At 39.3% G+C, this 27,763-nt stretch overlaps 1 protein-coding gene across 3 annotated transcripts in view; it reads left to right on the forward strand.

The window, feature by feature from the left end:
• Positions 1-3,503: 3,503 nt before the first annotated feature.
• ZBTB10 (zinc finger and BTB domain containing 10) overlaps positions 3,504-27,763 on the forward strand; it is a gene marked incomplete at both ends in the record, with an annotated part of 30,673 nt that continues 6,413 nt past the window's right edge. For 2 of the 3 annotated variants that reach the window (XM_079722479.1, XM_079722480.1), the window contains 2 exons: positions 4,526-5,500; positions 15,619-16,507. In XM_079722479.1, the coding sequence (XP_079578605.1) occupies positions 4,526-5,500; positions 15,619-16,507 (1,864 nt within the window). Of the gene's footprint in view, positions 3,600-4,525; positions 5,501-15,618; positions 16,508-27,763 lie in introns of those variants that run through there. The other variant, XM_079722481.1, reaches the window with a different exon arrangement.

The raw sequence follows: 27,763 nt of genomic DNA on the forward strand, positions 1-27,763 counted from the left end.
GTATATATGTCCATGCCACTCTCTCGCTTTGTCACAGCTTACCCTTCCCCCTCCCCATATCCTCAAGTCCATTCTCTAGAGGATTTCCTTCTTTTTAAGGGCTGAATGATATTCCATCATGTGTTATATGATTATTGCTGCTTTTAATGTAAATGCAATGGAAACTGTAGGTCAATATCTTTAAAAAGAGTATTTTTAATTATCTAAGGGAAAGAAGAAGAAACAAAACAGTGGCCTACCAAAACAGATTGCAAGGGAAGATGATTATCCAATAAACATTTATTAATTGCCTACTTTGTGCTGGGTTGGTGCAGGGGTAGGGGAGAATAAGAGTGAATAATACAGAGTCTCTATTCTCAGGTACTTTATTCTGGTGGATGACTCATGTCAGTGCCGCAGATGGAATCACAGACCATTGTCCCTAGAACCTAAAGAGGCAAAATGCTGACAGAGGCAAAGTGCCTCTACCAAGGCAATAAAGGACAGTCAAGTTTGACTGTCAGAAATCAGCTGAACCAGGTCTAGGAGCTCAGCCTCATCATACAGTTACAGTGGAAGAGTTATCATGGTAACCTGCAGCAGTTCCACATAGCCTAAAGTGAAATTAGGGGACAAATGTGTTGGGGGTGCCCCATTCTGAAGGGGTTCCCCTGGTAAGCATAAGGGGGAATCCCCTTAAATATGGTAGAACCCCAACCGTAAATATAGGGGCTAGAGGGGAGAACAGATCCTGGCTTGCTGCTAGGAGGCTGGAAGGGGTGGGGGAATTCTTAAAAACTCCATTTACAGAACAGGAGATCCCCTTCTGTTACTCAAAGTTCCCTTGTACAGGGTATTCGTAGCCATTTGTGGATTACTATCCTCTTGAACTTTGTTTCTGATTCGATCTTCCTTCAGGGTTTAGAAGAAGACACCTGAGTATATATTTACACATATAAAATGATAAAAATATAAATACATACACACACATACACCACACACTACCACTGTTTGGCTGTTAGGCGGTCAGTGGCCCTAGAATTTAAGTCATTTATTTGTACCACTTGAATCTAGTGTTGTTCATTCCTCATCAGTGCACGCTTAAACATAATTCCAGACAGAAGATGATGTGAATTTTACAAAATACAAGGTAAGATATATGTCTGAGAAAAATAGAGTTCGGACACAATTAACAACTTTTTGGATTCAAGCATTTCTGGTGATTCTGGTGCTATCGGAATGAGCAAAAATAATAATACTAGCTTAAACTTATATATTGCCTACTACGTACTAGGCATATAAGATGAAAAGAAGCGGGCTTCCCTGGTGGCGCAGTGGTTGAGGGTCCGCCTGCCGATGCAGAGGATACGGGTTCGTGCCCCGGTCTGGGAAGATCCCACATGCCGTGGAGCGGCTGGGCCCGTGAGCCATGGCTGTTGGGCCTGCACGTCTGGAGCCTGTGCTCCGCAACGGGGGAGGCCGCAACAGTGAGAGGCCCGTGTAATGCAAAAAAAAAAAAAGATATGAATTTAACAGTATGGGTATGAAAATAATCTTTAAAGTTGAAATTAAAAAGTTCTTAAGTACATTTTACTTCCCATCACCTTAACCCTAGATAAGCAATTAACTTCAGTAACTGTTCCCTCCTTTTATGGAAGAGGCAGTGGTGGTTAAAATTGAATAAATAATGTATATGTATTTATTTGCAAAGTGCCTAGAATTTTAAAAAATGCATTAAGGACAAAGCACAGTATTATTATAACATTCTTCTATATATTACATGGAAGCACATAATACATACAGCCAAGCAGGCAGAATCCTCTCATTTCTCTAACGTACAAATTAGGTCATCATAGATTCCACTGTCCTAAACTTTCCAACTAAAACAAAGCTGGACAAAATCTTTTAAAAACCCACAAACTGTACCAACCTGAGGACCTATATTGGAATTTCAAGCTGTTGATCACTGGTGGCCAGGTGACAATATGGACAGGTGGCAATATGATCATTACTGAAAAAAAACTTTAAAGCCAAAATCTTTTTGTGGCAAGTTAGTACTTAAAATTACATTTCATCTATAAGGTAGAACTCATATTTTTTGTTTGATATACAACACTGCTCATTTATACAGATACCAAAATTACAGTGAATCAAGTGAAAGTTGTTTTGACTAAATCTATATAATCAATAACATATGAGTCTGGCTGTGCATGCATGTGTTTAGTCCATTTAAAAATATTAAGACAAATGGTATTTTATAATATGTCTGGGAAAACCTGGCTTTTTTAAAGTTAATCTTGAAAAACATAGCATATTCCATATTCCACATGGTATATTCAAAGCTTTAAATATTATTTTAAAAGTAGAAACTTCTGAATCACAAGAGAACCTAAAAATTGTAACACATGCTCTTTATTAAACATACACAGTTTCCATTAATATATAATGTAGAAGATTAAAACCTCTAACACAGGATAATCTACAACTGTACACTTTGTATTTTTTTTCCCCAAGCACATCCTGACATATATTAATGTAAGAAGTAACATATCATTTTTTCCCACTCAATGATTATCTTGAACATATTTTACATTAGTTTGTGATTAAACTTTTAATATATATTTTTTAATTTTTAATTTACTGAGTTATTTTTAAGGTTACATACACTGTTTCATTTAGTCCTCTTATTATATTTCTTAAAAGAGTAAAAAGCTCCTCCATAGTTTGAGAATCTTTTTTTTAACCTGAAATAGGTTTGAATAAAAATAATTTAAGATTTCACACTTCTTTTTTTTTTTGCTTTTCCTTTTATTTTTTCTTCCTGTGTTTTTACAAGTTTGTTTCACATTTCAAAATAGTAAAATGAATCTAAACACTTTAGATTTTGCTAAATTTAGCATATTAAACATTTTTAAATAGGAGTGTAAGGGCTCTAAGATGGAAAATCTTCGGAAAAACTTGACTACGATTATTATTGTAAGAGTTTCATTTCCAGCTCCATCTGTTCTTCTAATCATTCTAAATTCCAAATGCAGTGTAAACAGTTAAAAAAAACAAGTCTTACAAATCAATTCTTGCCTTTAAACACACGATCTTCGGAGTCGCACGCAGCGTCTGTATAAGCAGACTCCTCCCCACTCTTGGGGAAAACCCTGCCTAATATTTATAACGTTATGACATACTGTAATACTCACAAGGTGGTTGTAGAAGTATAAACACGACTGGAGTTATCTGATTGGCTGCTGGTGATGTAACACCCATGTCAATACTTCCCACTGAACGCACGTGTTCGACCTTTTATTTAAATTTCCATTTCATCACAGCAATAAGACACTCGGGGCGGTCCACTTTCTGTGAAATGATTATTGCCTTGGGCCTGAGGTGCTGCCTCGCACACACAATGCATCAGACGAGGAGGTGTCCGTGGTTGCAACCTCCTCGCGTGAAAGGCACAGCCCGGTCCAGTCTTTGTGAAGGAACAAAATAAGTTCACTTCCTTGGGCACCGCCACCCACCCCCAGCAAATGACAAGGCTGGAGCGCAGCTCCCACCGCACAGTTATTTCCAAAGTCCCAGGTGAACTCGTGGCGAGAGAAGGAAAATGTGCTTCCCGGGCGCGAGTAGGTGCGTGCGGGCAGCGGGGAGACGGCCAGACCCTGACACTCGCCAGCTGTTAGTCCTCCGCGGAGCCCGGCCCCGGCCGCACACGCCCGCCCCCTCCCCGAGACCCCCAGCCCGCCGCCCGGCCTTTTGTCCCCCGCTCGTCGGCCGACTTCCTTCCCCGCGGCCGCACCCCCGCCCCCAGGCCGGAGGCGCGGCCCGGCCCCTTTCCCGGTCCCCTGGCGCCCCCACCCCACCCCACCCCAGCCCAGCCCCAAGCCCAGCCCCCCTCCCCCAGCCCGGCCCCCACCCTTTCCCCCTCCAGCGGTTACTGCTACCCCGGTGCATTGTGGGCGCACGGTCCGTTGTTCATTTGCCATTCGACCTCCGCCGGGGCCTGGTCGGACGGAAACGCTCCGCCGGCTTTATTGTCGGCTCGTTATGTGGCGGAGCCCGGCAGTTTAACGTGCTTCTCGCCCTCAGCGCCTCGGAAGCCGGCAGCGGGTTGGGACTCCTCGGCGCGCCGGAGGAAGGATATCTGTTTGGAGGGTCGGTGTGTGCGCGCGGCTTTAAAGAGGGGGCAGCGGAGGGTCTCCCCGCACTCTGCCTCTCAACTTCGAAGGCCCCACGCGCCCCGGCTCGCTGCTCACCTCTCCGCCGCCCGCCCCCTTCTCCGCGCGGGACGCTGCCCGGAGCGCAGCGGAGCGGGGGTGGAGGATTACGAGGCGGCCGGAGGCGGCGGCCCGGCGGGCGGCGGCGGCGGCGGACGCGTGAGGTAGCCCCGGGGAGCGAGCGCGAGCCGGGCGGGAGGGCGAGGCCGAGCCCCGCGAGACCGGAACGCCCGGGGTGGGGGCGGGGGCGAAGCGGAGGGGGAGCGCGCGGGACGCGGCCCGAGGCCGGGCGCGAGCCGGGGCACCGGGCGGCGGCGGCGGCGGCGGCGCGCGCCATGTCGTTCAGTGAAATGAACCGCAGGACGCTGGCGTTCCGAGGAGGCGGGTTGGTCACCGCCAGCGGCGGCGGCGGCGGCTCCGCGAACAATAACGTTGGCGGGGAGGCCTCGGCTTGGCCCCAGCACCCCCAGCCAAGACAGCCCCAGCCGCCAGCGCCGCAGCAGCTCAATGGGCGGGGGGCCGACGAGGAAGTGGAATTGGAGGGCCTGGAGCCCCAAGACCTGGAGGCCTCTGCCGGGGTGGCCGCCGCCGCCGCCGAGGAAACCAAGGAGTTGCTGCTCCCCCAAGACGCGGGCGGCCCCACCTCTCTGGGCGGCGGTGGCGCAGGGGGCCCCCTGCTAGCGGAAAGGAACCGTCGGACTCTGGCCTTCCGAGGCGGCGGCGGCGGCGGGGGGCTCGGCAACAATGGCAGTAGCCGCGGCCGGCCCGAGACCTCGGCGTGGCCCCTGAGGCATTTCAATGGGCGAGGGCCCGCGGCCGTGGAGCTGGAGCTGGACGCGCTGGAGGGGAAGGAGTTGATGCCAGACGGCGCGTCCCTGAGCGACAGCACCGAGGACGAAGAGGAGGGGGCGAGCCTGGGCGACGGCAGCGGGGCGGAAGGCGGCAGCTGCAGCAGCAGCAGGCGGTCGGGCGGCGATGGCGGGGACGAAGCGGAGGGCAGCGGAGTGGGAGCTGGCGAAGGAGAGACTGTCCAGCACTTCCCGCTCGCGCGGCCCAAGTCCCTAATGCAGAAGCTCCAGTGCTCCTTTCAGACCTCCTGGCTCAAAGATTTTCCCTGGCTGCGCTATTCCAAGGATACTGGCCTTATGTCTTGCGGCTGGTGCCAGAAAACCCCCGAGGACGGGGTAAGCGGGGACCTGCCTCCAGTGGGGCACGACGAGCTTTCGCGAGGGACCCGCAACTACAAGAAAACCCTCCTCCTGAGGCACCACGTCTCTACTGAGCACAAACTCCACGAAGCCAACGCCCAGGTACGGTGTATTCTGCTTCTGCTTCGGGAGAAAGGTTTATCAGCTGAAAACCCCGTTTTCCTGGGTGAAGACATCTTTCCTGTTGGGAGAGAGGTGTCGGGAGCTTACGCGTTGGTGGGGGGTTAGAAAACCTGGGACCAAGTTTTCAAAAGTTACCGGGGGAGGAGGAGGGAGGGAATAACCATTTTCCAATTGTAGCGCTGAATTTGTTTTAATTTTTTCATGACGCAGATTTCTTTGCCCATCAGGTTGGATCAAAAGGAAAGTTTAATACGCGAGGCGGAAGGGTTTAACCCTGTAAGGTTAGCTTTGTGGGGTCAAAATGTTATTAGCTGTGGTTTTAGGAAAGCTGCTTCATGTTGGTAGTCTTTCAGCTTGCCGGTGGAAGTCAAATCTGGTAACTCTTTGAAGAATGAATTAAACAATTTCCTTAATCTTTGACGCTACCCCTTTTAGGAGAACATCCAACGGAGAAAAGTATTTTTTATCATATCAGGATAATGTGAAATATGAGAGCAGTATGTAAACGTAGAGGAAGCTATGTGGATAAGACTCCTTTTTCGTGGATTATTTTACTAAATCCATCTCCGTTAAACTTGTTGAACTTCTCTTTCCAAAGGCATACTTTTGGTAAATTGTGGTCGTTTTTGTTTCCTTCTACCCAGATTTTTGTGCTGAGATTTTCTGTAATCCCCCCTTTTCAAAAAGTTTCTTGTAAATGCAGTTTACTTTAAACTTAGCATATTTGAAATGTTTAATGTAAAGTTACTTATACCAAGTAGTTGATTTGGACTGGTAGAGAATGTATTTACCAGACTCCTTAAAATCATAAGTTCTTAGTTATAAAACAAGTAAGCTATACTTCAGTTGTTCTTAGCGCTTGTTTTAATATTTCTAGTCTAAAGATAGTAGTCTTACCATTTTGATAATCCTTTTTCAAGCCAAACAGATGTTGATCAGTGCTTCGAAGACTTTTAGACAACCTGTGGTGGTGGATCGAATTTATTCTTTTGTATTGCTAGCCATTGATCTTAGAAAGTCACCTTTCGGATATTAAGTCCCTTTGTGTTTTTATTGGAGTGATCTTGCTGTTCAGAACACTTATACTGGAGTTAATTAGGCACTATCCAATAACCCTGTAGCCCAGAAGTTTCCCAGAAGTTGAGGCTTTAACGTTAAAGCATAGGGTTGTTTTTCTCAGGGGGCCATGGCAACAGTTTTTGCACAAGTTTTAGTTGCCTAAGCCCTAGAAGGAAGGTCACTTAAAGATATAAGGCCCAGAAAGGTTAAGTAAATTGTCCCAAGTCTTACAGTTCTTCGTGATAAATGAGACTGAAGTCTATAAGGAATGTTGCAATGGAAAAAAAAAGTTTTGGAGTAAATCTCGGTTCAGATCTCAGCTCTCTGCAATTACTAGCTTTGTGAGCTTGGGCACTGGAGTGCCAAACTTGTCTTCTGTATGCCGAATACAGATGTCCCTTACTCTGCTCTGGCAAGTAATTATTCTGTTCCCATTTTACAGAAGAGGAGTCTAGAGGCTTTAAAGAGTTACATATTCTTGAAGTTATTTAGTAGTATGATGGAGGTGGAAGGCTTGTGAAAATGAAAGTGTGCTTTTCTAAATGGTAAGTTGGTTATTTAGAAACATTAAAAAAGGCAGTCAGAATGAATTTTCCTAATCCAGTGGACCAGTTACTCTTATCTTCTTCAGCGTAGTCTACGTGTAGGCAGGTCTGAATGGGAGTACAAATCATAATTAGCTGCTTAGTGAACCTGAAATCAGGAAGGGGAATTAGTTGGATAACTTTATGATAGACTTAGTGTGGTGTATCCTTCTCCCCTAGGCATATGTCTGGATTAGGGAATTCATTCCTAGGTAAAACCTTTTCTAAACTTAATCCGTGAGTTATCCCTCCCTTACCCTTTGCCCCCTTAAACTCCCTTTTTACAGATATAATCTGTAGACCACCTTTTTTCTCTTAGGACATTATTTCATTAGACTGAGAATAATAAAGTTTAGTAGTCATGTTTGTCTAAGGCTATTTATTGGTTCCCTGGATTGGATTTTGGACGTTATTTCTGTTTTCACTCTAACTAACCTTAGTTTGGGGTGTTACCTTGTGATTGACCCCAGGTGCCACCTATAGAATCCTTTTGTCTTGTTATTACGTGAGTGTCAGGTTCAAGAACTGACTTATTTTTTCCTACGGGCAGAGTTAATCACTTTTTTTTCCATTGCCATGTAGCCTTTGATTACCTGTAGGAGGCAGTATAGCACAATCTGTAAGAGCACTCTTGAGTTTAAAGAAGGGGGACCTGAGTCCTAATCCTCTTTCTTGGCAGGAAAATGAGTTAGTTACCTTCTAGTTTCCTCATGTATGCAAAGTATATATGCCAGCACATAATCCCTCCGTAAATGGTAACTGTTATTGTCATCATTACTTATTTTCCTTGTAGGTAACTATAACAACATTTTTGGGGGGGACTTGGTACCTCATGTCTCAGTGTTACCAGTTTTCTCAGTTTGGGAGCCACTTTATCTCATGGAATCACTCTTGATTCTAGAGAGCAAACCAGTTCTCTTCTTCATACTTTTAGAGACTCTGGCCATTCAGTTCTTTGAACATTGAGACTTTCTCATCATACATGCAGTTTTTCTCACCTTCGTAAGAAATATCTTGCATTAGCCTTGTCCTGTCTTAAAAATGCTGAAATAAGAGTTTTGGAGTTCCTCTGGCAAGAATTAAGTTTGAGGCTAGGGTGTAGTTCACTCCCTTTATCCTCCCCTCCCTTTTTTTTTTAAACCCAGAGGACTAGCAAGATAGTTTTATTATTATGAAAATAATACATGCTCATTTTCAAAAATTGGAGAAGTATAGAAGGATAAATAATAGCAGATGAGTCTCCCTCTTACCTAGTTGCCCCTCACCTCCCAATAACAGTTTCTTCTATCTACTTCCACAGTCTTTGCACATACACGCATCTGTGTGTTTATCCTCTCTTATTTAAACGTAATCAGGAGCACATGGAGGCCTGTTTTTTTGAGAAGAGTTTGGCCAAATCTTAGTATGTGAATAAGGGTTACTTTACTTTTTCTTTCTTATATGCCTTCTGTAAGAGAAAAGTTATTTTCCATTAATTCCATGGTGGTGGCCAAAAAACTGCAGCACATTCTTTTTTTTTTTTTTTTGGCTGTACCTCACGCCTGTGGGATCCCTAACCAGGGATCGAAACTGTGCCCCCTACATTGGAAGTGTGGAGTCCTAACCATTGAACCGCCGGGGAATTCCCTGTGGCACATTCTTAAAACCTTTGATATTCTTCTGTTATTTGGATGTTGGTTGTTAAGGATTGCTCATGGGAGAGTCCATAAATATGCTTTCAGAATGTGTTCTGGAGCCTTCTATTTCAGAAATACCCTTGTATTTTTAAGGATTTGTAAGGGACAACATGTAGTTTCTGTTTTGAGTAACAACTGCCTATATCGTAAGAGTCAGGTTCAGTGATTAGCTCATATAGGAGTTGACCATTTGGCCCAGAGGACTTTAAAATTGCTTTAATAACAGTGATTACCACTGTATCTTGGTTCAGATCACTTTCTACCCAGTTGTGAAATTTTCGTAGCCTAAATCACACATTCTGTCAACTCTTTCCAGTTTAGTAAGCTTAAAACATGCACTCAAATGTGTTATTGTTATAAATTTAGTTAACCTTTCCAGAAAGTAAATATTTAATTCAGATCAGTGATCTGATTAAAATTACTAATTGGAATATGTTGGTGAGCAACAAAAGCAAAGGTGGGACAGATCTACTAGCCTTCTTTGCATTTGGCAAAAATGTGTTGTTTGTTTGTTTTAAAGATTTTGGAAGAAAGACTGAAAAAACCTTAAACTAGCAAGGAGAAATAGGTTTTACAGATGACTACGGAGCCTATGGCCCATTAAGTAATCAGTTTGTATAATACATAGGTTCTAACAGTCATTCATTGTGTTTGATTTGGTAAAAGCTGGTTCCTTTTCCTTGTGGTTTTTACTATATGTTACAGTGTATCTAGAATTGGCTTGTTTCTCCCTCTTAAATTTACATACGCATATTAGGTAGATACAAGGCACTGAAGATAAACCTATATAAATAAGACATTTTTCTGCCCTCAAGAAACTTGTACTCTAGTAAGGAGAGACAGACATAAAATGATAGCTACCATGTTAGAAGTATATTCAAGTTACAGTTAAGACACTAAGGAAAGTCATCAGTTCTATTTGTGAAGGTTGGGAGAAGCTTGTAGAATTGGCTCCTAACTTAATTGTGTTAAGTGAATAAGTGTTGAAGAGGGGAGGGCATTCCAGGCATTGCAGTGGGAAGCAGCTTGAGCATAGTGGAAATTGATGGCTTGATGTGTCTGAGAAGTAGATAATTTGGTTGTTGAGCAGGATGAAAAATCAAGTTTGAATGGGTAGACAGACTCCAGGTTATGGACGATCTTTTTATGTTGAAATGATTGTATTGATATTTTATTCTGCTAACAGTGGGCAAACTATTTAGCAGTTCTAAGCAGGGGAGAACCACGATGAAATATGCGTAAGTTGCTGTTTAGAAGCACCTGTGTCGTGTGTATGTGTGGGTTTTGAGGAGAGCTCGTAATAAAGCATATTTTTGGCATCTAAAATTGGTTGGAAGTTGTAATCACCTGAAGGCTAATACCCCAGGCCTATAGATTTAGAATTTCTAGGGATAGTACTTAAATTGCAAGGAAAGATGCCATCACTCAAGGAGATCAGAGAAGTGATAGAAGATTGCAAAGGAGATTTTCCTTTCTTTCTCTACTGACTGTTACATAATTTGTCAGTACTACTAGCAGGCATCTATTTGGCATCATGTTCGCAGTGGCCTTGTTTGTCCTCATTACTAGAAACTGAATTTGGGTTTGTAAGTGGACATTGATGTTTTAAATCTTTCAGTAGTAAAGATTTTTGGTTTTAATGCTTTTAGCTTACACTTTGTTTATGTTGGAAATTGTTTTTTCTACTGATCCATTTATCAAAAGAGGACTATAATTCTGGGTAGGGAGGTAAATACTAATTACTTGATTTTTTTTAGCCAAATAGCATTTCTTTATTTACGGATTGACTACAGATGAGCTCCCTGCAACTGACGTTCTCTCTCCCATTGTACCCCTCAGAAGGGTGGGGAGACTGGGTAGTGTGGTCTTGGGTTCTCTACAGGTTGGTGGCATTATCCAGCTCCCCCAGCTAGAGTGCTGTGAAGAGCCCATGACCTCCCTCCCCTCCCCTCCCTTGAAACCCAGTTCATCGCTCAAGTGTGGATTTTACTTTTCAAAGTTTTTTCCAGGCTCTGCCTCTCTACCTCTCCCCCCATTATTATCTCTGTTACCTAATTAAGGTCCTTGTTTCTTGGCAAGTGCAGTGTGTTGCACTAGTAACAATAGATTCCCCTGGTCACAGCATCTCTAGTCTTCATCCCCTGATAATTATCCTCCACTTTGCTGCCACAGTCATCTCTATCTGCTAATTCAATCAGATCACTACTTCTAAAGCTCTGTAGGCACCTATGGCAGTGGTTAATCTTGTGCAGGATTCGAATCTCTTGATAATCTGATGCAACTTATAGACACTTAGCTCCAAAAACATTCATAAGAGCATATTTGCATTTCTTGGGCTTTTTTGGGAATCACCTTGAAGTTCTTTCATAAATCTAGAATTGTGAGGATCTGTAGACCATCTTGGTTCTTTTTCTCATGCCATCTCATTTGCTTAGAGTGCTCATCCTACCATTCCACTCTTGGCATCCTTTAAGGTTCAGCTCAGATCTTTCTTTCAAAAAGCATCTCCTCCCCCACCTCCAAAAAAACTGGATTAGATACACTTCCTCTCTGCTCTCGTAACATGCTTGTTATACTCTTCAGTACCTTAAGAATCTTGCTCAGTAGTGATAACTTCAGGTTGGGAACTAATTCATTTTGGGCCTGCAATGTACAACCTGTCTAAAGTAGGCATTCACTTAATGCTTATTAAATAAGTGAGTAAAGTCAGGATTTTTCAAGCTTTTAGCAGCTTTTTCTCTGAGTAAAATATTTACTATTTTTTGTCCTCTCTGGAAATAAATTTGAAGATAATAAGCTGTGAGGATTTTAACCAAATGTATACTTTTCTATATTTTCTTAATTTTGGAAAAGTTAATTAAGGTGTCTTCCAGATCTAAAATTATAATTTTACGTATGGGCATCTTCACAAATAAAATAACGGAAGACTTTTCATATTTATAGATTCTCTGGTATAGCAAATGGTCTGATTTTTGAAGTCTGACCATTCCCTTAAAATCTCCTTGTTTATCTAGTTTAGACTAATGTCTGGGCTAAGTCGTGTTTTCCTTTTCGGGAAAGAGAATAGAAAATTTTCCAGCTGGTCTTTAAAAAGACTAGTTTTGGAAATATTCAAACCTTTTTATCAGTATATTTTTACTTATCAGTGATATCTCATGTTTATCAATATACTGACAATGGACATAGAATGTTAAAGAAAGAACTAGAGAGATAGATGACTTCTTAGGGATCTATTATGACTTTTGTCTTTAGTACTAGGAATTTATTTGGTTCAGCAAATAATATTGGCAGTTTATTTTAGTGCTTATTTTGCTCTGTTTTACCCATATCCTCAAATAATACTCCCGCTTGTTGAGTACATATATTCTTGACTTGTAAACCCTTCATTGTGAAGAGCATGTTTAATAGGTGCTACAGAAACATGGCACAGTGCTCTGATCAATACTGAAGGAGAAACAGCTGGTGTTGCTTGTAGAAACAGGTAACATTACTGTTCTTGCACAATAGTAATGAGAAAAAGTAGTGGTTGAATAGCGTGTTTGGTTTTGCATAGTTTGTGTCAAAAATGGAATGGGCAAATATTTTGGCTTTTGTCTAAGTTATTTTTAAAAATTAGGACATTTGGTCTGATAATGGCAGAGAATTACTGAAATTAGGACTGGCCCAGAAAATTCAGAACAGTCACTCACCATGGCCTAAAATAACTGCTATGACGTAGCCACCTCCTTTTTAAAGTGTTTTGAACTGCTTAGTGTATAAACTTCAGGCCCTTCTTGACTTGTACATGCTAATTCACTGCTTCCACAGACTCCTTCATGATGTGCTGCTAAATTTTGATCAGTGCTTTTTGCTTCTTCCAAGTATTCATACTGTTACTACAATACCTGTTAGAACTTTGAACCGAACGAGCTTTGCTGGGCAGGTATGGCATGCATAGCAAAGCTTAGTTTTAGGCTTGCATCAAAGAAAGATGCTGCAGTTTGGAAATTTGCTGTAGTGAATAGAGAGCATAAGCAAATTAGTAAAAAGTCTTTTAGTAAAAGTAAACAGTATGATGCTTCTGTAGAAAATTATACTACAGCAGTAACTATTTTAGATATTTTTAGTATTGGTTTAGTTCTTTATATATTCATACAAGTCCTAAACATTTCCCATTCCCTTTGCTAAATAGTTTGAAACTTCACAACATACTGGTTGGTTTATGTACAAGATCTAAAAGTTAAAATGTCTTTTTAACCTCACTTCCTTTCCTCCAGCCCCTCAAAGCAAACATTTGGGACTTAATCATGAATTACTTGATTACTTTACTCCAACTGTGGCTGTTAGCAGGTTTTGCTTAGGATTGGGTGTTTCAGTAGGAAAATATAGCCAATTTAGAATATTTTGGTCTGGCAGAGCAAGAATGTGGGGGTGGGGTTGGAGTATAAGTGTGCAGTATAAGTGTGCAGTATGAAAGTATGAAGTATAAGTATGCAGTATAAGTATGCAGTATAAAAGTATGCAGTATAAGTATGCAGTATAAGTATGCAGTGTACGTATGCAGTATAAGTATGCAGTGTAAGTATGCAGTATAAAAGTATAAGTATGCAGTATAAGTATGCAGTGTAAGTATGCAGTATAAAAGTATGAAGTATAAGTATGCAGTATAAAAATATGAGGTATAACTGCAGTATAAGTATGCAGTGTAAGTATGAGGTATAAGTATGAAGTATAAGTATGCAGTATGAGTAAGCAGTGTAAGTATGCAGTATAAAAGTATGAAGTATAAGTATGCAGTGTAAGTATGAAGTATAAGTATGAAGTATGAGTATGCAGTATAAGTATGCAGTAAGTATAAGTATGAAGTATAAGTATGCAGTTGAGGTGCTGGGAAGTGATAGGGATGCTGCCAAGGGTCAGTTGGAAATGCAAAGGAAATTCTCCACTTTCTGCACTTCATTCTGTAGTGATCGTGTACTCCAGATTTGCAGGGTTATCTGTAATGTTTCATTATTGTGAAATACTGAAGTGTCCCGGAATTCTAGTGTTTTGGTTCTTTCAGTTGACTTCTCATACCTGGAAGCAGCACGAAAATTCTTAGATAGATTATGTGATCTGGTTTAGTTTCAGAGAATTGGGATTGTTATATGCATGACCCCCTGTGTTCAGGACTCAGAATGAAACCTGTTATTTTTGTAATTTAGCCCTACCCATGGTGGGGTTAAATGGAGATGTGGGATTGCTTCAGGAATCTCACCACCATTTAAAATATTCAGTGAGAAATATTTTGCAGTCCTAACAGCTTTGTTCCCTACACCCTTTTTTTCCCCTAATTCCTCCTTCTCTCTTTTCCTCTCCAAGCATATCAGTCCTCCCAGCATGTATCTTTTCCATGTTTTTCCCAGGCCCATATACTCATAGATCTGTATATATGTATCTCATTATTTTATAGTAATGACCTGTATTTAAGTTAATATTTTGTGCCAAAGAAAGTAATGAATCTTTAACACTTAAATAAGGTCAGCATTGTCAGTTATCTTTTCTACTAGAAATGTCTAAGCACTTTTTTTGCTGGAAAACAATTATTACTTCAGTTATCTACGAAAGTTATTGAGCAAGGTGCTGAGAGAACAGACACCTGCCTTATTTAGGGAGCTTAACCACCTAGTCACTTTGTGAGTAAAGTCCTGAAGTTCTTAATTAGAAACATTCATAGTACTTACTGCTTTCTAGTTTAAGAAGGCATGGTGACTTGCCCAAGGACACACGCTTAATAACTAGCATAGGCAGCATTCCAAATCTAGATCACACTCCTTTATTTTTTCTGTTGATATCACATGTTATTTTATAGGAAATTACCATAGCTTTAGTGTTGCTAAAGTGAACTGTAATGAGTACTTATAAGATTGCTAAGAGGGAAGATTATAAACATTCAGAATTTTGAGTTCAGGAATTTTACCTGATGGATAGTATTTATGGTCCTAAAGAGATAAGTCATTTTGAAAATTGATTGGGAAATTATATACTTGGTTATTCCTGTAGTTTGAAGCACATTTTTTATTAGGGTCCTAACTTTATCATTAGTTAGATTTAATTAACTTTGTTGACCTAAACTATTTGACTCAATGTTTGCCAAGAGTTTTACGTATTTATTATTTTATTTATTTTTATTTTTGGCTGCGTTGGGTCTTTGTTTCTGTGCGCGGGCTTTCTCTAGTTGCGTCGAGCAGGGGCTTCTCTTCGTTGTGGTGCGCTGGCTTCTCATTGCGGTGGCTTCTCGTGGTGGAGCACAGGCTTTAGGTGCGCTGGCTTTAGTAGTTGCGGCACGCGGGCTTCAGTAGTTGTGGCTCATGGGTTCAGTAGTTGCTCACAGGCTTTGTTGCTCCGTGGCATGTGGGATCATCCCAGACCAGGGCTCAAACCTGCACTGGCAGGCGGATTCTTAACCACTGAGCCACCAGGGAAGTCCCTTAAATAATTCTTAATCCATGTCTTCAGCTATATTTGAAAAGATAGCATGATATGTGATACATATTCTTTAAATGAAATTCTGCCGATCCTCAGGATGTTTCTTTTTTTTTTTATGATAACAGTGGCTTGAAGCAAGCTAAACTGTTCACTCCTTTCCTCTCAATATTTGGGATTGTGAACACTTCAGTCTCAATATGTAATGATTACTAACAAATTAGTATATTTGATAGTGCTTTTTAAAAAGTTACTGATAATGATTTGTTGTCTTTGGTCTGATGGCTTTAAAAAGTAAATAAAATTTAATATTAATGTTTTCCATCTATTACAGGAGTCAGAAATACCATCAGAGGAGGGGTACTGTGACTTTAATAGTAGGCCAAATGAGAACTCTTATTGCTATCAACTTCTTCGACAACTAAATGAACAGAGGAAGAAAGGTATTCTCTGTGATGTCAGCATTGTGGTGAGCGGAAAAATCTTTAAAGCTCATAAGAACATCCTGGTTGCAGGCAGCCGTTTCTTTAAGACTTTATATTGCTTTTCAAACAAAGAAAGCCCTAACCAAAACAATACTACCCATTTAGATATTGCTGCAGTTCAAGGTTTTTCAGTCATCTTGGACTTCTTGTATTCTGGTAACCTGGTGCTCACAAGCCAAAATGCCATTGAAGTAATGACAGTGGCCAGCTATCTTCAAATGAGTGAAGTTGTTCAAACTTGCCGAAATTTCATTAAAGATGCCTTAAATATAAGCATTAAATCAGAAGCTCCAGAGTCTGTAGTTGTGGACTATAATAATAGAAAACCAGTTAACAGAGATGGCCTGTCTTCATCACGGGATCAAAAAATTGCCAGTTTTTGGGCAACACGGAATCTTACCAATTTGGCAAGTAATGTAAAAATTGAAAATGATGGTTGTAACGTCGACGAGGGCCAAATAGAAAACTACCAAATGAATGACAGTAGTTGGGTCCAGGATGGTTCACCTGAATTGACAGAAAATGAGTCTCAAGGTCAAACAAAAGTGTTTATTTGGAATAATATGGGGTCCCAGGGAATTCAAGATACTGGCAAAACAAGGAGGAAAACCCAAGCTACGAAGAGATTTATTTATAATATACCACCTAATAATGAAACAAATTTAGAAGATTGCTCAGTGATGCAGCCACCTGTTGCCTATCCAGAAGAAGATTTGTCATTCATCAAGGAAGAACCAGGTAAATATTGTATATACAAAGGTATTTCAGTTCTAATTCTGGTTGGATATAATCTTGTGTGTATTCTTAAAGTATCTTTTTCATTATAAAAAGAATACACATAAGTAATACTAAAATTTGAGTCTTTATAATAGAAGGGAGAAAATCACTCAAACAAGCACATATTATATCTTACATAATCTTATACTAAATGTAAGATTTAGCATGTCTTAGTTTTTTCTCTAAGCATGTAGATGTGAGTTTCTCAAAGGTTGTGTTAAATATAGGAATTTGCCCATATTTTACGGAATGTGGACTCCATGTATAGTTCTTTGACTTTCCTGATCTTTAGCCTCTGATCACTTTTTGTACCCAGTACTGGAAAAGATAAAATCTTCTGGTTGTAATGTGTGATCCGTGTGTCATTTCAGGACATTTTTGAGATCTAGTTAACATTCTTTATTCTTAATTTTCTTCGTAAACATATAATTGTTTTATAGAAGTTTGCAAATGTTAATGGGATTATTCTACTTTGTTTAGAGCTACTGTTCTGTGCTCCGCATAGATCTTTCAGAAGCTGGAATATTTTAAATTTGTCCCACTATTACCTCATTTTCATTCTCATTTACATTAGTTAAGTAAGAGAGAGGCCTCTGAGACCTTTCTCTTCAATATATTCCCAAAGGAATATATATAAGAACCTCAGCATATCACATTTGTAGTGTGGGTTTTTAAAAAAATGGAGTGAGTGGGGGACCATTGTTGAAGATTGAAAATAGATTTGAAACTTTTCTTTACGTTTAATTTGATTGTCTGTGTTTAACTTATTTGAAGAAGTAGCCCAGTGGGTTTGAGATTTTCCTATGTGGACCCAAGACTTGTCTACCACTGTCATATACGATTTAGTGCTTGTGTTGCTTCAGAGCTCTATAACTGTTCAGTGTCTGATTTACGTGATGGTGATCATCTGGGGATGGAGTACTTTCTGTTAAAGAGAATCATTGTTGTTAGTTCCCAAAGGGCAAAATGCCATAATCCTGTGAAATGGTTCCTCTGGCTGTTTAGGTTTGGGTTTAATTTTCATTGGTAGAAATTTTTAATCATGTGAAAATCAGTATGCATGTGTAATGAATACTATTTGCTGATCTTTCCCCTCCTACTTATCAAGTCTTTAGCAATAAAACCCCAGAGGTAGTTTCTTTAAAGTATTAATGGTAAGTAGACTTTCTTAGCAGCACTTATGTTTTGTCTTAATTTTTAGTGTAGAAGACCTTGAAGCAGTTCTCAGAATTAGAGCTACATTGTCTTTTTCTGCATGAATTAATCATTTAGTAGTATGGTGGGAACCCTGTAGTGTTTTTTTTTTAATTTATATAGATAACACGCAATATAAGGAGTTAGCAGATTATTTTGTGTAGTAGTTGATTGACAAAACTAATCAGAGCTAACCCCATTCTTAAAATTAATGCCACACATAATTGGAGTGATTCAAAGAGAAGAAAAGCAGTAATTTGAACCACAGTGAATACTTTCAAAAATAACATTGCTAGTGATTATCTTAGCAAGCACCCCTAGCTGTATCAATGGACTAAGTCTATCATAAATTAATTTTTGGTAGTCTAGTATGCTTTTAACTTATCTCTAATATCTTATAAATGAAAATTCTGTTTTGTCATTGATATCACATTACTATCTGATGAACCTTGCTTAACTCACAAGTTTGGTTGTATCAGTGATGTGCTACATTCCAGCTGTTAAAATTTTACACAACTTTTTAGTGCCTCTGAATCCACCTTTATTCAGTGGCAGAAAATGGGTCCTGTAAGAGCTAGAACATAATATGATACAGAGCCAGAGGCTGGCAAATTTTTACTGTAAAGGGCCAAGCAGTAAATATTTTTGGGTTCGTTGGTCATAAAGTCAGTTACTTAAGTCTGTCATTGTAGCCTGAAAGCAGTCAGACAGTATGTAAACAAATGAACATGGGTGTGTTCCATTGTTGCCAACTTTTGGTATAGAGCAGTGGGTCTTAATCATGGCTGCATGTTGGCATTACTTGGGAACTTTACAGGCCATCGTGATTCTTGGATCTCTCTGCTAGGGATATAGATTTAATTGGTCAGGGATGTGGCCTGGTTGTTGAAACTTTTATAAACTCTGCAGGTGATTGTGTTGTGAACCAAGGTTGAAATCCGCTGATGTAGAGGAAAGAGCCCAAACTGAATCAGGATTGGGAAGTGAGCTCTGCCACTTACCATAATCAAATTAAGCTAAACTCGTGCCCTCAGTTTCCTCTTCTTTAGAATATGCTATTTATTTTATAGGGTTATTATGAAAAATGACAAATATAAAAACATAGCTGAGGGGCTTCCCTGGTGGCGCAGTGGTTGAGAGTCCGCCTGCCGATGCAGGGGACACGGGTTCGTGCCCCGGTCCGGGAAGATCCCACATGCCGCGGAGCGGCTAGGCCTGTGAGCCATGGCCGCTGAGCCTGCGCGTCTGGAGCCTGTGCTCCGCAACGGGAGAGGCCACAACAGTGAGAGGCCCGCGTACCGCAAAAAAAAAAACAAAAAAAAAACGTAGCTGACATGGTCATCTTAGTCCCCCTTAAAGACTATTGAGATATTTAAAATCAGTTTTCCAGTGCAGTGTACTTTCTACCAAATTCTAGATAAGTGGTCTTATAACCTCAGCCTGACCTTTTGTTTTAATACTTAGAATACTTTTTGAAGCAGCCTGTTCCAGGGTAGAATGAGTATCATTATTAGGAAGTTACTTTATATTGAGCTAAAATTTGCTTCTCTTTAACTTCCTAATTCTGCCATTTTTAGTAGTATAATCTGAGCCTAACCTCTAATCTCTCTAATCAACTTGATAACCCTTCAGATACTAACATTTGAAAAATTCACCTGAAGTCCCCTTCTTCTAGGCTAAGTGCTGTACCTCCCACCTTGTGAACTCCAAACCATTTTACACCCTTCTTAACGGTCATAGATAGTTTGTTTCACCCTGAAATTTTGATGCACAGAATTGACTAGAACTCTCCAGGCAAATTCTGACCAGTAAAGAACACAGTGGGTCTGTATTTACCAAGGTTAAGGCCTTTCTCAAGGTCATTCAGTTAGTAAAAATAGAGGCAGTTTCCATGTTTAGGACTGTCTGGCATTAAAACCTTGGCAGTTAATAAACTAGTGACCCAGTCTTTTAAAAAATGAGGCCCATTTAAAACTTGTAACATTTTAATGAATTCCACATTAATGGTTATACTTTTTTTCATTTTCACTTATTGAAAAAATAGTGAAATTTTTCAGTGAAATAAATGCTTTTAAACGTACTTAAAATTCTAAACATCTGAAAAGTCGTGGTGACTTATCCATTTAGTCTATAAGCAGTGCTTGGTATATTTGGATTTGTGGGTCTCTTGTAGGAACTGTGACTTCCCAGATTCTTAAGCCTACTATTTGTAAATCACAGCTCTAAATAATGTTGTCTTCTTGTCATATAATGTTGAAGGTGGTATTTGGATGCCTTATAAAGAAATATAATTGAGATATTGAGATAAGAAGGTTTATCAGGGATTGTATTCAGATAGTATTTTTTTAATCTTAAAGAAGGTAGTATACCTATTATTTGACTCACTACTGGGATTCCCTTCAAATCATTTTGATATATGAAGATATTTGGAAGTGGAACTCAGGAAAAGTTAGAAACTTCTTTTTTACTGTCTTATTGGGGTTTATGGGATAATTAAAACTGTTAGGAAAAACAATTCTGGGTAATAAAGTAGGAAAAGGAGTCATTTAATGAGTTCCTTTGATAATGTAAAAATTTCAAAACCTCATCTTCCTGATTTACAGCCAGAAAACAAATTTTAGCCAAATAAATAAAGTACATGTAAATCTAAGATTAGAAATTAAATTGTAGGGGCAAAAATAACTAATGCCTACATTATTTTACACAGTGTGTTCATCTGTACTGTTAGAACAAGTCAGGTATGTTAATCCCATTTTTGATCTACTCTGGACTCATGGAACATTGGGTTTTCTGAATCTGTATTTTTGTATTATTTGTGCCAGTCACACTGGCAAGTTGCCCCCATTGTAAATAACTGTACTCTGCATGTAATACATTATATATATGCATGCAATACATACCTCATTTTGAACAAAGATTTTGAATGACTGACAAGAAACAAATTATCAAAATACAAATAAAATTTAGCAATAAGAAGTGTGCTAGCCAAGGGTGTTAATATGGTTAGCCTAATTAAAATTGTTTTTTGTTGGTTCTAAGATGATAAGAAATCCTTCAAAGTGAGGAAACGTACCAGTTCTGTGGGATGACAAACTTTTCTGGTACTGAATTCTGAAAGGAATTTCTCCCGTGGGGTTTTGTATAGTTGACACCAAGTAGTATAATTGACAATTTCCTCAAAAGCATTTTCTAGTAAATGCAACAGTAGATTATATAATTAATTTTTATCTAATAAAAGCTGGTAAAATTTCATCTAGATAATTGAATTTTTCATGATGCCATACAAATACTCAGACGCAAGGTGGTTTTAGTTGATCAAAGGATATAATTTAGGGTTCTTTTAAACAATCTAGAAGTTCCTTTCTCTCATCTGTACTTTGGACGGGAAAACAGCTTTGTGGCATTTGTGAATTTTTATTAATTCCTACAAGTAGATTTGAATTCAGGTTTAAGCTTTAACATCTTTAATTTGTGTAATTGTCTTTTGGTTAAAAAGCATTTAATTCGAGTATTTAGAAAACAACTTTGAGAAAAGAATGCTCAAATTATATATCTTTAAGATATCCTAATGAGTCATACTTGAAGTAGTGAATTACCAGTACTTATGCCCTTCTATATTTGGGGTGATAATTGGTATGTGACATCATTTTCAGATGTTGCAGAATCTTGAAATGCTTTCTTAAATCTTTTTTTTTTTAAATTTAAACATTTTTACAACTTTAAAAATTGGCCATCTGATTTGAGATTTTCCAATATTTTGGCCATGCCATATAAAGTTACTCTATGAACTACTTAAAATGTTTCCACTTAACTTGGCTTGAGTTTATCACACATAATGTCTCTAATTAGAAGGAAAGAAAATTTCATAATTATGAAATCTTGGAGGCTATAAATCAAAGCTTTTAAAAATCATTTTGGCAACAAAACCTGATAATTGGCAGCAAAACCACCTATTTATATTTTTTACTTATTTCCTAAAATGTGAATATCCATATATTTTGTTGCAGAAATACCATTTTGATTACAGGTTGCTACCCTACATCCACTGGGGGTGTTGTAGTTATTACTTGCCTAAAATCTGAAAATTTATGCATTCTACATCTTACCCCAAGTGTTTTACGTAACAGGTTTATGGACCTGGATTAGTTCTTTCTTCTTAAGGGATTCCAGATGTACTGCTCTACGTTACAGGCATCCTTTTGGTTGAGTATGTTACAAAGGATGAACTACAAGTGATTTAAAGTCATTTTTCTCTAGAAACTGTTACATTTGGGTATTAAATGGTAGTTTGAAGGCCTGATGCTCATTTAAAAAAATGAATGTCCACCACTAGCTAATGGACTGCAAAATATACTAATATATAAGACTCCTCAATATTTAATCTTAAAAGGATGATAATAGGTAACTATATGGTAATAGGAATATTCTGCCATCTTTTTTTTCCTTCTCCTTTACTTTCCTCTGCCCTAGTGTTCCTTTCCCTTCTCTCTCTGTTGTATCTGATCCAAGAGATGGCTACACTAATGATCATTCTCTTCAAGTTACAAGCCTTAAAGAGATAGAATTTGTGTGGCCACACTAAAGCTGTATGTTGAAGAAGCCTTGTGTGATTCAGTTATAAAAGCATTTTTGTGACTTCTATCTGTTGATGGTATTAAGTTGTCTAAACCCTGTGTCAACCCCTGAAAATTTTTGTAAGGCTAAATTTTTTATTTCTGATAGAGCTTTAATATTCTGGGGTGACCAGAAATTTTATGTTATAACCACATATTATTACTTTTCTGGGACTCCAAAATAGCTTTCCATATCATAAGAGGAAATTTGGTAATAAAATTTTTTAACTCCGCAAGAAACTGAGCAAGAGGTCAGGTGATACTGCTCTCAAGATTGAGAACTTGTTCACAGTAGGATGGCTGTGGGGTAGAAACATACCAGTGCAGTGTGATCAATGTTAAAATCAGAAGTATGGCAGAGGGTGCAATGGGGGAGGTTCCTGACTGCTCATAAGAGTTGGAGAAAGCTTCATAGAGTTGGATCTTGGACTGTATAGGAGTTTGCCAGGAGAGGGTGCAAGGTGGCAAGAAATTGGAGTAAGTGGGTGAAAGAATAGAAAGGGGAGTGTAGTAGGGGTAGATGAGGTTGGGTCAAACGTTAGGGCCAGATTGTAATTCTCCATTTGACATGGTAATAAATTGTGAATTTTATTTTACAGACTCTGAGGCAGTGAGAGGTTTTAAATTAGAGATCCGAGCTGTATATATTTGCCTTTAACACAAAGGCATTTGGAGGGTGTTGTTCATGAATTGGAGTGGGGAGTGTCCCGAGGAGACCTGCTAAGGCCCATGGAAGAAATAACAGCCTTGTTTGAATAGAAGCAAAGAAGAAACAGTAGAGCCTAGTCTGTCATTTGAATCATCGAGTTTGGGGGTAAAGGGAAACTGCTATTTGTTGAGTCTCTAGGCTGCTATAGAATTGTCAAGGGTGCTTTGTATAATTCATTTGCAACTGAATTTACTCTCCACTGAAAGGGGAAAAAAACTCGAACACAGTGAATGAAGAGAAAAAAATCTATAACTGTTTATGAAAAAAAATCAGACTTAGTTCTCTGAAACTGTCTTCAGAGAAGAGAAATTTGTTGCTAGTATGTATTTACATGAAAACAAAAGTTGAATAGACCTTACTGAGTTTTTGTATGATGGAGTTGTAGTTATTTGTAGAACCTTGATTTCTGATGTCCTCTCTCATATTTCATTCTTTTAAAGAATACTTGCGTTTTAAGAAAATCTGGATTAGTCTGCACCTGCCTTATGTTTGGAATTTTGAGAACCAAAAGCAAACGGTCAGGGAGACCTGCTTCCCAACATAACTTTGTTTAGCACTTACAGGCAGGTGCTGTACTAAGCACCAGATGCTTTGGAAATGATGCTAGCCCAGTGTGGTCCAAGAGAAACCTATAGCCACATGCACCATGATTAAACTTATTTAAGGACATCATGATTTATGTTGCACTTTATAATTTATGCAATATTTTTATTTACTAATGTTATTTTTCATAGCAACTTTGTGAAGTGGGTAAATATTGCTACTCTTTCCTTGTGACGAAAATCAAGTTATGATTGTTATAAATTTGGGAGAAGGTAGAGACTGAGATTTATACCATTCTTTTTCAGCTCATTCTCTTTGCATTGCTTGGTAATCAGGTTTTTAAAAAACCCATGAATAAGATGTCATTTTTTAAAGAATGCAATACATGGTTAATCAGAGAAGTATAAAAAAGTGCATTCTAAGGAGGAAGTTGCTTTGAAGATAGACAAAAATGTATTAGTTAAAGAACAATGACAGCTAATAACTAGGTACACTTAAGATTTTGGAGGTGCTTTTATTAAATAAAGAGGTTAATAAAGTGAAGGCTGGTTTGGCACAGAGTGTAGGTAGGTTTTTTTTTGTTCAGTAGATAACAGGTACCACTAGGAAAGTAAGTTTAAGATGTTTATACTTCTGCACTCTCATTTCCAGCATTGCAGATTGCACTTTTTTTTTTTTTTAATTGCCTGGTTAGTGCCAGGTTTGGTGCTCCTTTTGTCAGGAGGCAGTGTAATACAGTTAACAAACAGTGCAGCACTCTGCACTAGCTTGTTTCCTCTTAAAGGCTGAGGATAAGAATATTCTTAACTATATAAATATATAGTGACATTTAAATGACATTGCATATACAAAAGGACTTTATGCATAAAACCTGTTTTTTTTGGGCTTCCCTGGTGGCGCGGTGGTTGGGAGTCCGCCTGCCGATGCAGGGGGCACGGGTTCGTGCCCTGGTCCGGGGGGATCCCGCGTGCCACGGAGCGGCTGGGCCCGTGACCCATGGCCGCTGAGCCTGCGCGTCCGGAGCCTGTGCTCCACAGGGGGAGAGGCCACAACAGTGAGAGGCCCGCGTACCGCACAAAAAACAAACAAACAAAAAAAAAAAAACCTGTTTTTTTTTTTCTCTTAGGGAAGGAGTCAGTTATTATCTGTTCACTGAAGAAAATACGTTTGTAAAAATAGAAGAAATTGCACGTGGCTTAGCATTTAGCTCTGATTATTTGAATGGTATTACATAGTGTACATTTACCTCCTATTATCTTATAAAACTAATGTTTTAATAGCTCTTCAAAAAAGGTCTTTTGTTGTTTGCAAAGAGGTCTCGGCCCTTTTTGCTAAGTTTACATTAAGAGAAAGATTTCCATAGGAAGGTCATGAATGTCACAAAAGCAAACTATGTTAGAGTTTATTTTTTAATCCTATACTTTTTTGAGAAAAAGATGATGACCAAGAGTTCCTGGTGAAGCAGAATATATGTATTTTAAAATTTATTTATTTATTTTTGGCTGCACTGGGTCTTCGTTGCAGCGTGTGGGCTTCTCAGTGCGGTGGCTTCTCTTGTTGCAGAGCTCTAGGCGCGCGGGCTTCAGTAGTTGTGGCTCACGGGCTCTAGAGCACAGGCTCAGTAGTTGTGGCGCATGGGCTTAGTTGCTCCACGGCATGTGGGATCTTCCCGGACCAGGGCTCGAACCTGTGTCCCCTGCATTGGCAGGTGGAGTCATAACCACTGCGCCATCAGGGAAGTCCCAGAATATATTCTTGTATCAAGTGATGGGTTGGTTGCTTGGCTTCTATCTTACTCACATCAACTCAGCTGATATAAAAGTAAGTTGCTAGGTGGGTTGGCTGATTTCAAATAAGGTACAGCAGTGATATGATGTATTGATTCCTAAGTTAAGCGTGGTTTTTGAAAGCTGTTGTCAACCTGGACGAGCTCATCTATTTTAAGATTTATTTTTGGTATCAAGAACCAAGTAGTTCGTACCTTTCAAATGGGTTTTAACATCTGTAGTATGGATACGATTTTGTTATTGCACACAGAAAGAATACATTTGCCATCTATTAAGGTTTTAGGTTGAGGTATTCTGTATTAGTGTCCATGTAGCATTAAAGATCACTAATTAAATCCTAATACTTGAAAGCCTTAAACAAATCACTATAGAATATTATGTAAATAGAAACACCCTGTATTTACAAACCTGCTTGGCAGAAGAAACAGACTGTACACTTTAAAATAATGACTTTTTTCAAAAGATGCTGGGAAAAGTAACATTTTTAAAATAATGCTTTAAATTTTATTTTTTGATTATTGAAATACATTTAACTTTTCATAGGAAAGCAAAGCCACTAAATTTCAATTAATTAATTTTCAGTTATTCGATGTTTTAGTGTTATTATATACCAGAAAACTGAGAATTTATTTATTTATTTATTTATTTTTTTGCTGTGCCACGTGGTTTTCAGGATCTTAGTTCACTGACCAGAGATTAAACCCAAGCCATGGCAGTGAAATTACTGGATCCTAACTACTGGACTGCCAGGGAACTCCGGAGAAATTATTCTTCTTAAGTTTAAATTAGTAACACAGGTTGCAAAGGGCAGACTACTCAAGCCAACATTTAACAACACTTGTTGAAAAGCCTTTTATTTGTCATGCATTATGATAAATACTGAGAAAATAAAATCTAGACAGTATCCCTGCTCTCGAGGAACAGGAAAGGAGTCTATTTACTGCTCCTTCTGACTTCCAACCCATTTACTCTAGGCAGTAACCTCACGTTCTGCTGTTCTAAGTTACAGAGGAAATAAAAGCCAATAGACATTTAGTCTTTAAGTGCCTGTCTTCAAACTTCTCTCTGTGTATACTGATTGTCTTAATGCTTCTGAATCCCATACTCCTTAGGAATCTTAAAAATTGATAATTCCGGGCTTCCCTGGTGGCGCAGTGGTTGGGCGTCCGCCTGCCGATGCAGGGGACGTGGGATCGTGCCCCGGCCCGGGAGGATCCCACGTGCCGCAGAGCGGCTGGTCCCGTGGGCCATGGCCACTGAGCCTGCGTGTCCGGAGCCTGTGCTCCGCAGCGGGAGAGGCCACAACAGTGAGAGGCCCGCGTACCACAAAAAAAAAAACAAAAAACAAAAAAAAAAAATTGATAATTCCTTCTTTTTGCAGTATTTCTTCAGTGTCTTCTCCCTTTCTTGGTGACTTATTCCTTTTAGTATTTAAACATGTTTGTTTATTCCATCTTAAAAAAAAAACCCAAACTCTTACCCTATATCTCACTCTTGCCCTTTACAACCACATTTCTCAGATTGTCTGTACTGTATCTCTAATCGTCTTCCATTCACAGCACAGGCCACTCTCACTCTTTCTACTTGCCAGCTGATCCACCAGTACCACTCTAAGATCACCAGGTGACCTCCAAGGTGCTCAGAATTTATTGAATGAAATGAAAGTAATGCATACTTTAGTCTCCATCTTGAATTCTTGGTAGTATAGGATGGTGACACCAAAGATGAGTCTTGAATGGGAGGTAGAGGAGAGATTGCCTATTAAAAGTGGCATTTGAAAAATGTCTTCTGAGACTTTGATTTGAGGAGTAGATAGTACCAGTGGGATAATGCTAGATTCATAAATAGAAACCTGAATATTAGGACCTTGTATTCTAGATTAAGGAGTTTGAAGATTATCCTAAAAACTGGTGAATTGATTTTAAGTAAAGGAGCAACATGTTTTATGTTGTTGAAAGATCTTTCTGGCAGTGTTGGGGGAAATGAAGAGTGAGCCCTGTATTTTGCAGCAAGGAGACCAAGAAACTGTTGAAGTAATTCTCTAACTAATCCAGGAGAATAATGATGAGTGCCTGAATTAAGGCAGCGGTAGAGAAAAAGAAGAGATGGAACAGATTCAAGGGAAATAACAGATTGGAACCAAAAGTACTATCTCATTAGTATGCCCTTTATGCTGCTTTTCCATATTTCAAGATTAACTCTTAGGAATTACCTCTTCTCTGAAGTCTTCCTTTACTAATCTAGTATTAATTGGTCTTTTCCACTTCTGAACCAGTACAGAAACAATGTTTTATACATCTAGTGCTTAATACTAGCAGTAGCAGCTATCTTTTGGGTATCAGACACCATAATTGTAACAGTTGGCTTGCAT

This window comes from Hyperoodon ampullatus, assembly GCF_949752795.1.
Source record: "Hyperoodon ampullatus genome assembly, chromosome: 17".
Classification (NCBI taxonomy): domain Eukaryota; kingdom Metazoa; phylum Chordata; class Mammalia; order Artiodactyla; family Ziphiidae; genus Hyperoodon; species Hyperoodon ampullatus.